General features: G+C 35.4%; 2 protein-coding genes across 3 annotated transcripts in view; one reads left to right on the forward strand and one right to left on the reverse strand.

The window, feature by feature from the left end:
* LOC142353457 (CCR4-NOT transcription complex subunit 1-like) overlaps positions 1 to 15,899 on the forward strand; it is a 279,900-nt gene that overhangs the window by 144,850 nt on the left and 119,151 nt on the right. For both annotated transcript variants that reach the window (XM_075405706.1, XM_075405707.1), the window contains exon 15: positions 13,539 to 13,727. In XM_075405706.1, the coding sequence (XP_075261821.1) occupies positions 13,539 to 13,727 (189 nt within the window). The remainder of the gene's footprint in view (positions 1 to 13,538; positions 13,728 to 15,899) is intronic.
* Positions 1,037 to 9,421, reverse strand: LOC142353458 (uncharacterized). Its single transcript, XM_075405708.1, has 10 exons — positions 8,256 to 9,421; positions 7,400 to 7,632; positions 6,631 to 6,848; positions 6,181 to 6,362; positions 5,574 to 5,811; positions 4,690 to 4,815; positions 3,111 to 3,277; positions 2,630 to 2,778; positions 2,060 to 2,154; positions 1,037 to 1,659 (listed from the first exon to the last, which is right to left on the reverse strand). The coding sequence occupies exons 1-10, from the start codon at positions 8,543 to 8,545 to the stop codon at positions 1,258 to 1,260; spliced, it is 2,100 nt and encodes a 699-aa protein (XP_075261823.1). The 5' UTR covers positions 8,546 to 9,421; the 3' UTR covers positions 1,037 to 1,257.

The raw sequence follows: 15,899 nt of genomic DNA on the forward strand, positions 1-15,899 counted from the left end.
ATTGATTTTTTAGGGGCCTCTGAAACTTTTTAATGTCTTGCAGATGGGTCGCTGGAAATGTCCAACATACCAAAAAATAATTTCGTAAATAGTTTTGTAGAAAGTTTCGTAAAAATAGTTTCGTGAAAAAGTAGTTTCGTAGTTCAATTTTCAATTTTTTGTCGTATTTCTCGAGATATTCATCAGTATCCAATAAACCCTCTTCAATGCTTGTGCCCAGTTTAATGTGTTTATTTAATTGAATCTAGTTAAGCCTTCAGGTAAAAGCTTTAAGAGTTTCACCAATGATTTTATTTCTGTTTAGTTTTTTTTCAGTTTTTCTAAACTTGTGTGACGCTTTCTTTTCGGCTGGAATTGTTCAATTGATCTGCTGGTCAGATTGTTCTAAATTGTTCATTCAAATCTTCGGATTGTTTTTCGGAACTTGTCCTGCTATGTTTTTACACCATATGACCTCACACTGACTTCAAATCTGCCTTTTGTTCATTTGTTCTTGCAATTTCAGCTGAATTTCGTGCGTTACGTCATTTTTCACTATTACTGAGTGTTAGAGATTGTATTAGTGACTTAGGGAGTTTTTTTCATTCGCGTGAAAAAATTTTTTGGTCACACACCACCTAACCTCACTCTCAAAAATGATTTCCTCACTCTGAATTTAACTTTTCTTCACTTTAATTCAAAGAGATAAGGTCAAGTGAATTTGTCACTCTAATTGAAGGTTATTCGAGAGCAGCTATTAGAAACAGCAATAAGTTAATTGGAGTCTAAGTCAAAATAAAGCATCTCGGCTTTTAATAAAATGTTTCTTTTGCTATATTGTTTCTTTTGCTATATTTTTGAGACTGCAGATCTACGAAGTTATTGCGGCTATTTTGCATTCTGTCAGCTATGTTTAAAATTTTGTATTTGAAATATAAGGTGCAGATTTAAGCAGTCTGTTCAGCGTCCGCTATATCTCTAAAAATAAGCTAGATTTTTGGGATGCCTATTTGAGTTGCATGGTGTGAAATATTTTTAAATTTAAAAAGAGGAATGGTTGTATATTAAAATCAATGTCAATTCAATTATTATTTGTAAACAGTGTGGTGATTGGAAGCTCTTATCTAGCTTTGGTCATAAAACAAAGGGGTACAAAATATAAGCAACATAAATTGCAAATTTTACACTGTACGACGAAGTTCATCTTTGTATCAAGAAATCGACGTAATTTTTGACGATTAAGTGGCATGTCACTCGATGATGTTTCCCGCTCGTTCGTTATATATCCGTACCTATTGTATGACTATTGTCAGTATCATTTTTGCCTGTCGGAATTGGTGGTAATAAAGTTGCGACAGCTTTACTGTTTCGCAACTGCGAATTAGATGCGAGCGGGTTCTGACTCGCTTGCTGCTGAGATGGTCTTCGGCTATTATTACTACTGGCATTGCTGTTATTACTTATAATACTGTTGTTTCTTTTCTGTCTTTTGGCCATTACTTTTGCAACCGCTTTGCTAACTGCAGCAGCTGTTTTGCCCCCGGCAGTTCCTTCCTCGTTTGCAAGTCTGGAACCGGGTGGACCTTGCATGGCGTTCATTGTTTGCTGGACTTTGAGTCGGTTGCGGATTCCGCCTTCGGCAAGAGCCGCCAGGGCATCATTGGCTAAACGGTGCTTTTCCTATAACAAAAAGTTAAATATATTAACTAATAGCTGTTGTTAGTATAGCGAAATGATGATAGCCTGATAGACTTTCTGCTATGATAAAGGCATTTGGAACACATTTTTGTCAATGACAATATTTGCTGGTAGTGCTGAGTTTCAAATTTGAATGATTTGGTTTTATTTGAGATAAGAAATTGGTTTCGATATTCATTTCGTGTCTTTCAATTCTCCACATTCTCTGGTTTAATGATTTGGGGTATGCGAAACCGATTGCGTGTGTTATTACTAGAAATGGAATTTGATTAACCTAACAATTTGAGTAAAAAGCGCCCCAAATACGCGCCCGGATTTTTGCTGTGAATTAGCTCTCATGGGAGCTAGTTGAAAAGCGGTGTTGATTTAGTTTGTAACTTACACCCTCCTGTAGCAGTGAGTTTCTGTGTTTCTCTTGAGCCTTCTTCTCTGCCTGTTTGATCCTTTCCTTCAGACTCTGGGGCTGTTGTAGTCCATCTAGACAAAAAAATGAACTATTTAAGAATCATTTGCGTTCTAAATCACTGACAACTTGTCATGTAATCGACGATTGTCTAACCGTCATGTGCTTCAAATTTCTTGCAATATTTTTCAGTGAATGTGTAGCTCAGATTTTTTTTTTACAAATTTATCTTTGAGATTCTATATAAAAAAATGTAAATTTTCACCCAGTGACGTTCGCGGCGAATTTTTATTTTTCTAGAACGTTGATTATTTCAGTTGTAATGTTATAGAAATGGTGATTTTTGCTGGATGTATTTGTTTCTAGTGTGATTAAAATACCTTTCGTGTAAAATAGTGGTGCATGTCTTTCTGTATCCACCGTTTTGTGCACAAAGGTGGGAATAATTTGAGATCTGAGAAGTTTTTAATTTGTGCATTGTCCGGAAATCGAACTCTGCTCTATCGTGTGGCAGGCGAAAATTCTACCACTATCTATACTAATACATACCTTGCGATGGTTTACTGAACAGTGAATTTCCAGTGTTAAAGGAATCTGTGACCTTGCGTGGTACCATAGGCTGAGGAGCCATTAGTCTCTGCATTTCACTACACAGGATTGCATAACTGTCCTTTGTCTGGTCACTCTTTCGGGCATATCTGAACAGTTTAACTTAATAAGTGCACTTCAATGAACTTTGTTATACGTATATGATGTCACATAATTGCAACGGAAGAGAACCATTGAATTTCCTGACCTCGTTCTTAGTCATATGCTAACAAAAAAAATTAGGTAATTTAACGTATAATTACATGCTTTCGTTTCATGTCTCATTGAACTCTATCTGGAAGTTATGAAACGTTCGCTTACTCCATAGCAGTATATATTTCTCTTTTTCCATCAGAATTCGATGCTTGTCTGTTTTCCTAACATTGCGTGAATAGCTCTCGCTGAAGTTGGGTGAAGGGGGTTGCTATATTAAACCACTTACGTTTTCCTGGAAAGTGTGTTGGTGGCCTGTTGGAACATCTGGAAAATGTGGTTCCTCCTGTCTCTCTTCTCCCTCATTACTCTCTCGATACTCTTCTTCCATAGTGCTCTCCACTTTTTGCTCCGCTTTTTCCGTCTAGCTTCTTCCCTTTCCAGCCTGGCGATGCGCTGCAAATAAAATAGTCTCAGCTGATATTTTTGCAATGAGGAATTGTAATTCGCCAGACCTCGAATTTTCTAGAAATTTTGTGAGATTTGTTATAGGAAAATGTAGTTTAAAAGGAACTGGTTTCAATTTAAATTTGTGAAATGATTCCATAAGGGTCATTCAAAAATAGAACAAGAAAACATCAGCTTCAGGGAACGAAAAAATATTTTTCTGCAATTTTTGAATTTATAGACTCAAGTTCACTTTGATTCTTGCGCGCTCATATTGATAAGCTTTCCGTTTGATCTCGTGTCTGATTTAACAAAAATTTTGTATGCATGTTTTAATGTTATCAATTCAAACAATGACAAATTTTTTTTGCAAGCAGATAAAAATTAATACCGCGAATTGATTGTCAAAACCATGTTTTTCCTGTATTTAGGAATCCAATTTGACTGTTAGTTGAACTGATCACCTATAGGAACGAAATCAATAATTAATTTGAGAAAAGAATATTTTTCAACACGGCTCCGTTCTTCTCTACTGATTTTTTTTACTTTCTGCAATTGATCTAAAATTGATTGAACCATGAAATCTTTTTACGCCTAAGCCAACCAGCTTGAGTTAATTAATATACAGAAACGTCACTTTTTAAATTAAAGTTTCATGGTTTTCTTCGATTTGTACCGTAAACATTGAAATGTAAAAAATGTTTTGGTTTGCTTTAAACTGTACGAAATTCAAAATTGTGTGAATATATGACACGTGGAAAAAATAACTTCGAGTTATCATGGCAACAAGACTATACTTGACGTAGTCATTGACTATAATTTTTTATTTCATTTTATTCGTTAACCAAAAATTTTCAACTGGTGCTTTTTTAAACTTGAAGTTTCTGTTCACATCTGTTTTATAAAATATTTGATAACGCAATTGGTTTTCATCTTGTAATTTTATATCAACATGAGGATTCCGAATTGTTCTTTTAAAATGAAAAAAAATCGTACTCAAGATTGCTACGGAAAAAATGCGTCAGTTTGAGCTACTAAAAATTTAGAATCAAGTTTTTTGTCTCAGAACAAGAAGCTTTTGCCAAACTTTAGACGTACGTTGGAATATACTTTGCTACGCACAGTCTCGCGCGAGCCGTCTTGTTTTTGTTGCTGAACAGATTATGCTGTAAAGAAACTCTTTTTAGAATTATAGAATGAAGTTCTGCAGTAGGTAATGAAGTATAGAGCTTCAATTTCTGTGATCCGTCAAGTTGTATAACCTGATAAAATCAACTTTCTGGTTAAAAAATAGTGAATTGGTTCTAAACCCGCGAAAGGATCACTCAGGTTAAAAGCCTGGAAAAAAAGCCTCTAAATATTGACAAGAATGTGAGAATTTTGAATATATCGATTGTCAATTTAAGCAATCTTGATAATACCTGGTAATCGATTCTCTTCTGTTTGCGCTCTTTGGCCTGTTGTGCCTCCTGCGGAGTGTCTTCGTGACCAGATGTGAGATGACTATTGTTGCTGTACAGAGGCACCAGTTCGGGGTAGAATTCAATCTAAATATGACCACTTAGTTGCATAAACAAGGTTCAAGATCTATAAAGCTCTGCAGTTACTAGTTTTTTAGATTAGATTGAAATTCAGATGGAAGACGATACAGAGAATTTTATACAGAATATTAAGTTTAATCACTTTGTTAATCACTAGTGTTTTGTAGAATCTTTGGAGTAAAATGCTGCGGGTAAAAAATCTTTTATTCTGCCACCCTTTTTAAAATTCTTTTAACGCTCGAAGAAATTTAATCCCGGAAGAAATACATTTCTGGATTTAATCGAAAGTTTTTTTTTAATTTAATCAAAGGAGGTTTATTCTTTATGAGCTGAGAAATCAGGATTGTTTTTGTGGACAAATTATTTTGAGACGAGTTTGAACTGGAACTGGTGATAGAGATAACTATATGAAGATGAGTTCAAAGTTGTTCACATTCATATTATCTCCAGCAACTTTCCTTGAAAAAAATGTATTTAAAAAACGGAACGGTTCTAGATTTCTACAAGAATTCTTTGTAGGTGAACAAATCGGAATATCATTAGAGATAGTTTGTAAGGAGACGATTGTGTGCTGTAGCTACAGGTAAACTTTATTATTGTTGGATTGTCTGCTTAATCTGTTCGACAACCAAGCTAAGCTGTGTGAAAATATGTCGAATTACCACCGATTAATGGTTCATAGTTTCAGGAAAGTGCTTATGTTTTTGGTTGTTCCATGAATTCCTGCCATTTATTGGTAAAGTTTGTTTCTCTACAATTGGTACCTGGTTCTGTGTGAGTATGTTGGCTAGGTTGGATCTGATGTGTTCGTTGTTAGTCTGCTGCATTTTGGCCACAATTTGTAGACTACGTTTCAATAACTCAACCTCCTTTTCCAACTTTCGATTCTGTGAATTTGTGGTGCCACTGAGCTCTTTTCCAGGTGTTTGACGAAGTAGCACAACATTATTACCACTGCCTCGTTTCTGAGCGCCTCGAGGAAATCCATAGAGTGTAACTGATCTGCAGGTTATGAAGATCAAACTCATATTAAATCAAACTTGTTGAAATACTACTTGGACTACAATGTTCACTGTAGACCCGGTTTCGAAGTGCTAAAATGGTCATGACATTTTTTTTACTTAATCAAGGTTCTGGAGGTGGGTGACTCGTTGATTCAGGACTTCACAGTACTTTCTTTTGCTGGAAACTTTTTCATGAGCATAGATGTTAGTGTCAGTGCTATGACAACACATTTTGGTCCTTTTCATGTTCGACCGAACTGAAAAATATTTGACGAACTTACAAAAATTTTTCATAGTTAGAGTGTTCACTTCTAGCCAAATTGTGGTTTTTGATACAAAAAAAGAGCCGGATATGAAATTGACTGACCTCTGGAAATGTAAATAGTCAGTGTGTAGTAAGCTGTCGCCATTAGTGATGCAATTTGCTAGGGTCTGGCACCTGCTCACACGTCTGGCCTCATCTCGCTCTTCGTCAATTTTGGGCAGAAATATTGGAGCAGCACCTGTTAAGTCTGTACTCCTTGCATTTCCATTGTGGGCACCAGTTTTCTGTAGAGCACATATCAATGTGTAATAGAATTGATGGTATCTATAAGCGCTATTACTTTCTCTCCTTAGTGATATTAAGAGTAGTGATATTATTGATACGGTTATGGATGCGTTAATATCGATAAAACATTCGATAATTAAGTTAACACCTTTTCCAAAGATTGTTGACAGCCATATGAGAATACAGACTAATTAGCAATGAAGAATGACCTAGGTAAGGTTGATAAATCGAGGGAGAGCATAGTTAATTTCTCAGATGTGAACTTGCTTTGTGTTGTTTCTGTTTGTGACAATAGTTGTGTTGATGATTGCTGACTCTGTTCATGGCAGACAGCTGAGTCTGAATTTGTTCAGGCGTCAGTGAGTTGACAGTCGGCCAGTGACTGTCGTTGTTGTTCAATCCTCCTCTCTTGTGTATACTTGAAGGATATGTTGATGGGATTATGTTGGGAAATAGCACACTGTTCAAAGCTCTCTCACTCTCAACTGAAAATAATCCCATTTTAATGCAATAAAGAGTGGCGAGTTGTTGCAAGAGTAGCGGCTTGCTTTTGCGAGTTTTTGTTAATGTCAGGTTTTCAAAACTGTTGTGTTGGCTAGCAATGAGAGAAATTTTTGCAATATTTCAAGATTTGAAGCAGGTGGGGTGCAATTAGTGTGTAAATGGACCAGTGCGTGATTCGAACCAGCGTCTCCTAATTACAAGCTTAATGTGCCAAGCTTCTTATTATGCTATGTTAGATTCAACTTGTGTCCAGTTTACATTTGGTTGATATCTCTCAACTTCATACATTTGGCGCCAGGGGAATTTTTGTAGCTTTTCTGTCTGTGGCCCCACCTCACCCTGATGTACCATTACATAGTACGTCATTGTTTAAAATTATGACCTGTGAGTTTGGGGTGGAAATAATATGCACCCACTAAGCAGGGAGGAAGGGGGTACAACGAAAATGATCCGAATTTTCAGAATGAATCTTGAAAAATTATACCCATGAAAAGATATTAGGTCCTCGAAAAGCAATTAATTGTGTAGATACCTTTGGACAACATAGATTGGTTTCGCTGTTGTTGCTGAAAGGAACTGTTAACGTCATTGTGGTTTTTGCCTCCCTCTGTTTTTGATTGTTGTTGATGATGATTGTGACCTTTTCTGTGTTTACTATTGTAATGTCCATAATAGAGTATCTTATACATGGGGCGCTTACGACCCTGCTGCTGCTGTTGTTGTTGGTTATCCATATCAACTAGAGCTTGGCCGTTTAAGACAACACTGAAAGATAAGTTAAAAGATTAGGCACGTCAAGTTCAGGAAATTTGAGTCATTATAGTGCTTATTCTTATAACCATTAATAATTTGCGGTCTTTATAATAATAATAATAATAATAATAATAATGAATTTTTCCAAATACATATCAAGTAATTCACTTAATGATTACACAAACAATTTACAAACAAGAAGTTATATGCATTTGGGGAGAACATCAAATAGGTCAATGGACCTGTCAGAGTGATATCCCAACATAGCCCAACCCTTCCCCCTATCTGGAAAATTATAGCGCCCATTATGGTATGCTCACCATGATGGGGGCTATACGTTATCTGACTACTAAAGTGGGGCAGGTGCTATAATTGGAAAGACCCCCAATTTAACATCTGCATCCAGCTACGATTTCCTCAAATCTTTGTCGAGAATCACGTGACGGTTCGAGATCTGAAGCCAAAATTTTGAACTGAATTGTGCAGAATTGCCAAAAGTCTAATTCCGGAAGTTATAATGCCAGATGTTCTTCATAAATAGCCAGATATTCTTCGATTGGAGGCAGAAAATGCTACGAATCTTTAGAATTTAATTAAAATTTTTTAAAGTTGTAATAAATCTACTGCTTCCATACTTGCTGTTGTTATTCATGCACACAGTGCTTGAAGCGTTGGTTCCAGTTGGCAGAACAGAATCAACATCCCAGTTGTTAAAGCTGTTTGTTGCATTGGTTGTGAAACCCAATTGATGAGCCTGCGAGTGTTGTTTGAGATTAGAGTAAGAATATCCTGATGGATTCTGGAGCTGCGATGGATTGGGAATTGTGAAAGGAGCGGCGTGATAGAGTTCCGGTTGTTGAGGATCTCGAGGACATCTGCCAACGACCCATGAATAGCTTCCCATTGTTTGTTTTTCTGATTCCATGCTTGTTTGTTTTGATCGAGGGAATGATTGATAATCAGAATCAGGTCCTAAGCTCTTCACAGGTCATGGATGTCTGTATGATGTTAGTGGACCATATAGAGGGATACAAGTCGACTGAAATTGCATCATAGATGAAGTGGACATATTTTATATATCACAGCTTGCGAATGTGTCCCGAGAATTTGGACATTAGTTTACCTCGCGGCTCCGCTGTTATTGATCTAAACTGAAATCAGTCATGGAAAACGGAACATTGTATTAATCAATGATGGGCGTTTCTCGATTCTTTGTTGAAAAGTGCTGTTTTTCTATTCTTTTCAGGAAAAGTGATTTTTCCATAGCTTGGAAAGTGGGCGTTGTGCGGTAATTCGGGATAATTCCACGACCAAGAATTTGTTTAGAGCTTTAGGAATCTATGCTTTGTTTATGGTATTGATCGAGAATCGAGTCTTGAATACTACCTAAACTATAATGAACGGTGTTTTGATTGTTCGAACGCATTGATATGATATTCTTTTGCTGATCACAGCACACCAATTGGTGCGCTATTGTTGCAGAATCATGTAGCTTGACGAGATGCAATTCATCAAATTTGTCTCTGCCATAATTGCTTATATTTACGATTTCTCCTTACTGTCCAAAATTTAAACCCCTCCCCAAGATAATCCCCACCTTCCCTCATTACAAGTGCTCCCCTCCCTCCTCGAATTCGCAGAACTGCTTCAAATAGCATGTTTTTTCCAGCTCTAACCCCTCCCCCATCCCTCCCCCACACATGCAGCACACAGACACACCGGCACCTCCACAATCACTGAAACACGGGAGGCCTGTGACGTCATTTTTGATACACCTGCTTTGTATCGGATCCAAAGCTCTGTTTACTGAAGTGTGTCATAGTTCCTAATTAGGATTGATGACAGGTGACAACAACAACAACAACAACAGCAGCCTTCTTGATTGAACAATGATCCGCTTCGTAACCACGGCTGCTATCTTTTGATCACTTCTGTCACGTTTTTTGAAATGAGAAGTCACTGAGCTCTGATCGCTCAAATGGCACTGTCAGACAAATTAAATGCTTGACTGACCCGTTCTGAAAGCAACTTTCATCTTGCATTTTTAAGAGAGATTTGAATCAACGGTGCCAATAAAAGCCTTCGAATTCGCCAATTTAGTTCAAAGAGCGTTTTTTGTTAACGTCTTGATATAAATGTCTCAAAAAGACAGAATTATATGGGTGTCTGAACTGAATACCACAGCCTGGAAAGCGTAAATTAATGAAAGCTTTTTAAACGGGAAAATAGTAATATAATTTGCAGTGTTTCACTTTTCGCCTAGTTTTATAACGAAACTATTCGAAATATGGCTCTAAGGATGATTTTACTTCAAACTTTAAGTTTTTTGAGCAAGTTTTCTTTAATCTAATTTCAGCGTTTTAGATATGCCAAATTTCACTAATTGTTTTTTTTCTAACCTTGCTCAAAAACCTGGCTAAGTAATCATTTTTTTTAGAAATTATTGTTCCAACATTATTTCAAAATGGGGGAATATATATGCGAGGCCGGCTTTTTTTCTTTTTTTGTTTGAGCAGCGTTGAGGAGGATAATATTAAGATAAACTATTCGGTTATTAATAGCCGCACAGCTACAGCTGGGGCTATTATTGGCCTTCTCTTGGTTTTTTTACAATTCCAAGAACTTGAATTGTATTGGGGCGCTGTCCTCTTTAAGATCTAGATCTGAACACACATTTTCATGATTTTTGAAGGCAAATTGGAGTAGTGATTTTGGTCACGCCGAAACAGGAAGTAGAGCGAAAAAGCGAGTGGTTTTGCGGCGTAAAATTTTCTCTCTAATTTTAACGTAGAGTGAGAAAACGGTGTTTGAACAAAAATTCGCGTTCTCGCTAGTGATTTTTTGTTCACATGCGTCAATTTCTGTTCAATTTTCACTGTTTTTCGGACTTTAGGGATCGGATTTTTTCTTAATGGCTTTCCATTCATAGTCCGTTCTAGGCCTAGTTTTGTTGTTTGAACCAAATTTCGCATTCTCGCTAGTGCTTTTTTGTTCACATGCGGCATTTTAATATTGATTTTCTGTTTTTTTTTGTTTTAATGTGATTTGGAAATGGTTTTCCCAATTCACTGATTGTCCGTTCTAGGTCTAGTCTTTTGTTTAATCAATGAAAGTTCTTGTGCACCAGGACTTGTCCTGCTATGTTTTTTTATTTGGTCGTCAAGATTTTTGTTACGACCATTTCTCATTCTTAGTGGAGCGAGTTTTTTTTCGTTCACTCGTGTGATTGAGTTTTTTGTCACACATGAGTTACCTCTCTCAAAACTGACTTCCTCACTTTGAAAATGACTTTAATTCAAAGAGATAAGGTTAAGTGAAGGTGTGTCACTCTAAACAAAGGTTATTTGAGAACAGCTAATAGAGGCAGCAATACCTTGTACCGATTCTTAATGAAAATATAACATCTTATCCTCTAATGAAAAGGGTAACTTTTTGGTCTGTCTTTTACTGTTTTTTAGACTGCAGATCTTCAAAGCTATTGCGGCTATTTTTTTGATAATTAACCTGCTATGTTAATAATTATTGATTTAATTGTTGATAGTTTTATTTAGTAATTGATTGACAATTTTCATTTCACTACATAAAATGTGAATCGAAAAGTTAAACACAGTAAATTTTTATAAGAAAACAAACTAATTTTTTTTTCTTCGAAACAATGAATCAGTTTTTACAAGTAGTTATTGCTTCATAATTAGTTGTGATTTTATTTGCTTGAAGGCGCGCCCAAAGGAACAAAAGTGCTACCCCTTATGTACCAGAAAACCAGAAATTGAAATTTCTACAAAAAAGGCAACTATAAAAAAAGTTTGACGATAATTTATCTGTATGGTAGTTTATCTGTATGGTAGTTTTTCTGGCGTCTCGAACGAAAATTTTGCGTACAAATTAAAGCCCCATAACAGAGACTAATTGATTTAATGGCAAAGGTATGGGAACCTTATTATAAATTTTTTGATTTAAGAGCTTTATCGAATATTAGCGAATCCATAAACATTAACTCATTTTTTTTAAAAAAATTCTGTGGGCATTTACGCTCAACCGCAAACCCACATATTTTATTTGAAAATTGATTCCATTAAATATTTGAATAAATGACTAAATATGGATTATTTGAGACGAGAACAATAGGCGAAAATGGTGCGAAAGTAATTTTTTTCAGTTTTATTTTCTGTTGATTGATCCTGATTCTTCAGACGTTGGAACTTTAGCAATCAGTTGTTTTCCAGATGACCACTTATCTGAGTCAAGGCAATTGCGAAAAAACGAAGAGATTACCACTATAATTTAATTTCAAATAAAAAATGAGAAACTAATCAGTAAAAATTTTGTTGAAGAGAAAATCATGTTTTTTATGTCAGCTTTTGGGCAAATTATGTGTATGAACTGTAAATTTTCCGCATTGAAACCATCCGTTGTTAATATGTAATAAGATATAAGAATCAAATTATCGTTAAGGGACATTCAAATACATAACAGGAAAGGCAAGACTGGTTGAAAAAGCGAAAAATAGAAATGTTTTTTTTTCTTGTTTCAAGCTCTTACTTCAGACTTAATTTGACTTGGATGTTTGCTATGCTCGAATGCTTTCATTTAAAGTAGCACTCAGATTGGATGGCATCTCTACAGGAGCCCTCAATGTGTTTTCACTGCAATAAATAAAATGGGTAAAGTTTTTCATCGAGGCAGGAGTTTTTATTCTAAATTGCTGCAATAGGTAAAATTTAAGTCCACTAGTTAATTAAGGGTTTAGTACGACTCTGAGTTGCCAAAAATGGTCAAATATGGGGAAGGTGTAACAAGAAGAACAGTAAAAGTAGTCATTTGAGGTAAAAAATCAGAAATATCTTTGCCATCATTGCAACTGTTCTTTCAACATATGGTTGGTTGACTTACAAACTTAGTTTGTCCAGTTCACTCTCAAAAATTGATTGAAATGTCAAAATACAGAATCCACCTGGGTGAAGTCATTAGCATACAAAAAAATTCAGTATCAAAAGATAAAAAAAACTTTTCATACTAATTCTTCGATTTGTCACAAAAGTATTAATCAGAAATATTTCTAGTTTAAACTGTGCAAATTTAGAAATTAATAAAATGACAGAGTTCCTGTCAAAAAGTCAAAACTTGACATAGACAGCTGATTTCTAACGATTGTTTTGTTTTCTGTGAATTTTTTTCAGGAACAAGTTTAACGCAATCTTGTCTTACTATTTGGTAGATAAGTCATCTCGACAGCATTTTCAGTGGGATAAAAATTAGATCAATTAGATAAAAATTAGAGTGAAAAATCAGTCATTTATTTGTAAACTGATTGCTTCAATTTTTTTTAGCAAATAACTGTCTGTGTTTGTTTCAGATAAAACTTTTTCTGGGACTGATTACTCTTGCTGAACTTCGATTTACTGAGAAGTTTCTTTTTGTTTTGAAAAGATTGACGTTGCATGTGATTTGATATGTTAAAACCATATGAAAATGCTGTCGAAAAAGTTTTTCCTCTGAGAACAAATAAATCACAAACTTGAGACGTAGGATGGAACTTTATGTGATATGCACAGTTTCCCACGAGCCGTCTTGTTTTTCTTGAGAATAAATCAAACAAAATGTATTTATACAATAGAAATACCTCAAAAAAGAGGCCAACGGGAGGCTTATAGAAGTCAGCCCATAGAAAACAAAGCGTTGCATGAACATTGAAGTTAGGTATATTGAATGTATAAGGTGTATTCAAAATCAACACATCTTTTCTTTTAAAAAAATGGGGTTCTCCGATATCTTTTAAAAAAACGATGTTGATTTGGTGAAAATATGTGATTTGTCGATTTGTTTTCTTGTAGTATAATACGCGACGAGATAGAAGTCACGTCCTGATGACGTTAAGTTTTGCATATTAATTGTTGAATGTTTCGCTTGTGTTTCAGGAAACGTTCGTGATGGACCTGATAGCATTCATTGAGAAGCGTGTTCCACTCTACATTGTGGGTCAAGAGTTACCCAAAGCACACAGTAACAAACTCAAACATATTATGAGTGCAACTCGACTGTTGTACGAGACAGCAGCACATTATTCTGTTCCCACACGATATGCTATCGAGAGTGTCCTGAAAAAGGTTTGACATTTTTACACTTTTTGACGGCAATGTTTTTTGCAATGAAACTACGTTTTGTTTAACAAATTGGATAGCTTAGCTTTGGCACCCGAATAAATTGTTACAATTAATAGCCGCCTCATCTTCTCAGCCGGCTATTATAGCGCTCCTATTTTTTTTTACTTCGTCGAATAAAAAAATTTTTCGCTTTACCTCATTTTGCCGCTTTTTCAACATTTTGCGTGATATCTTTTTGACTTCTCTAGACTAGTTTCTTTCTTCTCTCATTCTGCTAAAAGTGATTTTGAACATCAGTTGCTCAGCAAAGCAATTCAAAATGAACAGAGTCAGTATAAAAAAATGAAGTCAGAAGTAGAAACGGGATAAACCCATAAAGCCCAATTTTAGATGCCCGCTATTTGAACGTCGTTCCTATAACTCTTAGTTACCATCTCTAATGCTTATTGGTATTGATAGTAGCCCCTGTAGCCTCTCTCTAAGAAACAGAAGTACGTTATCTTCAACTACGAAATGCCATTAAAATAAATCGGACTTAAAAAATGTTTTTGTACAAAAATCTTTTTTTTTAATAACCGCCCTCATCTTCTCAGCCGGTTATTATTGCGCTCGTATTTTTTTTTACTTCGTCAAATTTTTTTTCGCTTTACCATTTTGCCGCTTTTTCGACATTTTGCGTGAAATCTTTTTGACTTCTCAAGGCTAGTTTCTCTCTTCTCTCATTCTGCTAAAAGTGAATTTGAACATCAGTTGCTAAGCAAAGCAATTCAAAATGAACAGAGTCGGTATAAAAAATTAAAGTCAGAAATAGAAACGGGATAAACCCATAAAGCCCAATTTTAGATTCACGCTATTTGAACGTCGTTCCTATAAGTCTTAGTTACCACCTCTAATGCTTATTGGTGTTGATAGTAGCCCCTGTAGCCGCTCTCTAAGAAACAGAAGTATGTTCAACTACGAAATGCCATCAAAATAAATCGGACTTAAAAAATATTTTTGTACAAAAATCTTTTTTTTTCAATGTATTCTATTCGTTCAATCCCAATCATGCTTATTGGAATCAACGGCGGCTATTTTCCGGCAATCTGCCGGGTATGTTTCAATATCTTCTATTTCAATCTCAGTCATGCGTATTGGAATCAACGGCGGCTATTTTCCGGCAATCTGCCGGGTATGTTTTGCATTTTTTAAAATAAAAAAGTCGCTTAAGGAATTGTTGTTTTAGCTGCATCGAATCTTTTCCGTTTGTGCATCAATAAAATTTGTCAACGTTCTTGAGTGCCTTCCCGTTTTTTCCTGAGTGCCTTCCGAATTTTTTTTTCCAGTTTTTTAAACATTATTTATAAAATAGTTGATTTTAATTGCTCACGAACGAAGTTTGACGCAACTATTGTTGACGTGTGTCTTTTTAATGCAAACTTTTTGCTCGACCGTTGCTCTTTTGTTCTGGAATTTTTTTTGTTTTCTTGCGTGACTTTTCTCATGCTTGAGGTCTTCATTTTTGAGTGATCAAAGTAGCTCTTTCTGAATTAAAGTTTGTTGCTAATCTAAAAGCGGTTCCCACTCCCTCTACATTAAATTGTTCCCGTCTGTGGTTCGAGAAGAATTAATTCGACTTTTTTCGGTTTAGATTTCCGGTTCTCTCTGTGCATTCATGCATTTTTTGTGTAACGTCATTTCTCTGATTTGCATTGCCACTAACAATTTTTGGTCAATCGTGAATTGCCTCACAAAATGACTATAATCCTTTAATTTGATAGTCGAATAAGGATCCTTACTGTAATTGTTTCAACATTTTTGTAAAAAAAAGGGGGAATATTTTGATGTCAGGTCTTTTTCTTCAGTCAAATTTTCATTTTTGTTAATGCATCGTAGTGATAAAAGAGAAACATCATTGTGTACCCCTTAGAGGCTACTGGTTGCTTTTTATAAAAAACTGATTGAATGGGGGCTTTGTTTAAAAAGTTGGAAGGAAAACAGAAAACTGGAAAAAAGAGAAAAATTTGCGGTTAGTGGGGATGCTATAAAATCTCAATAATTTAATTTTGATAAAATTTTGAAAACCGTATTGATTTATACAAATATGCTAAAAAAGAGAACAAAGTAAAATTTTGAAAGCTTTTCAAAACGTTTTCGATATAACCAGAACAAAAATTGAGAAAATATTTGTTTTGA

The sequence above is a fragment of the Convolutriloba macropyga genome, chromosome 14, assembly GCF_964194025.1.
Source record: "Convolutriloba macropyga chromosome 14, txConMacr16.3, whole genome shotgun sequence".
Taxonomy (NCBI): Eukaryota; Metazoa; Xenacoelomorpha; order Acoela; family Convolutidae; genus Convolutriloba; species Convolutriloba macropyga.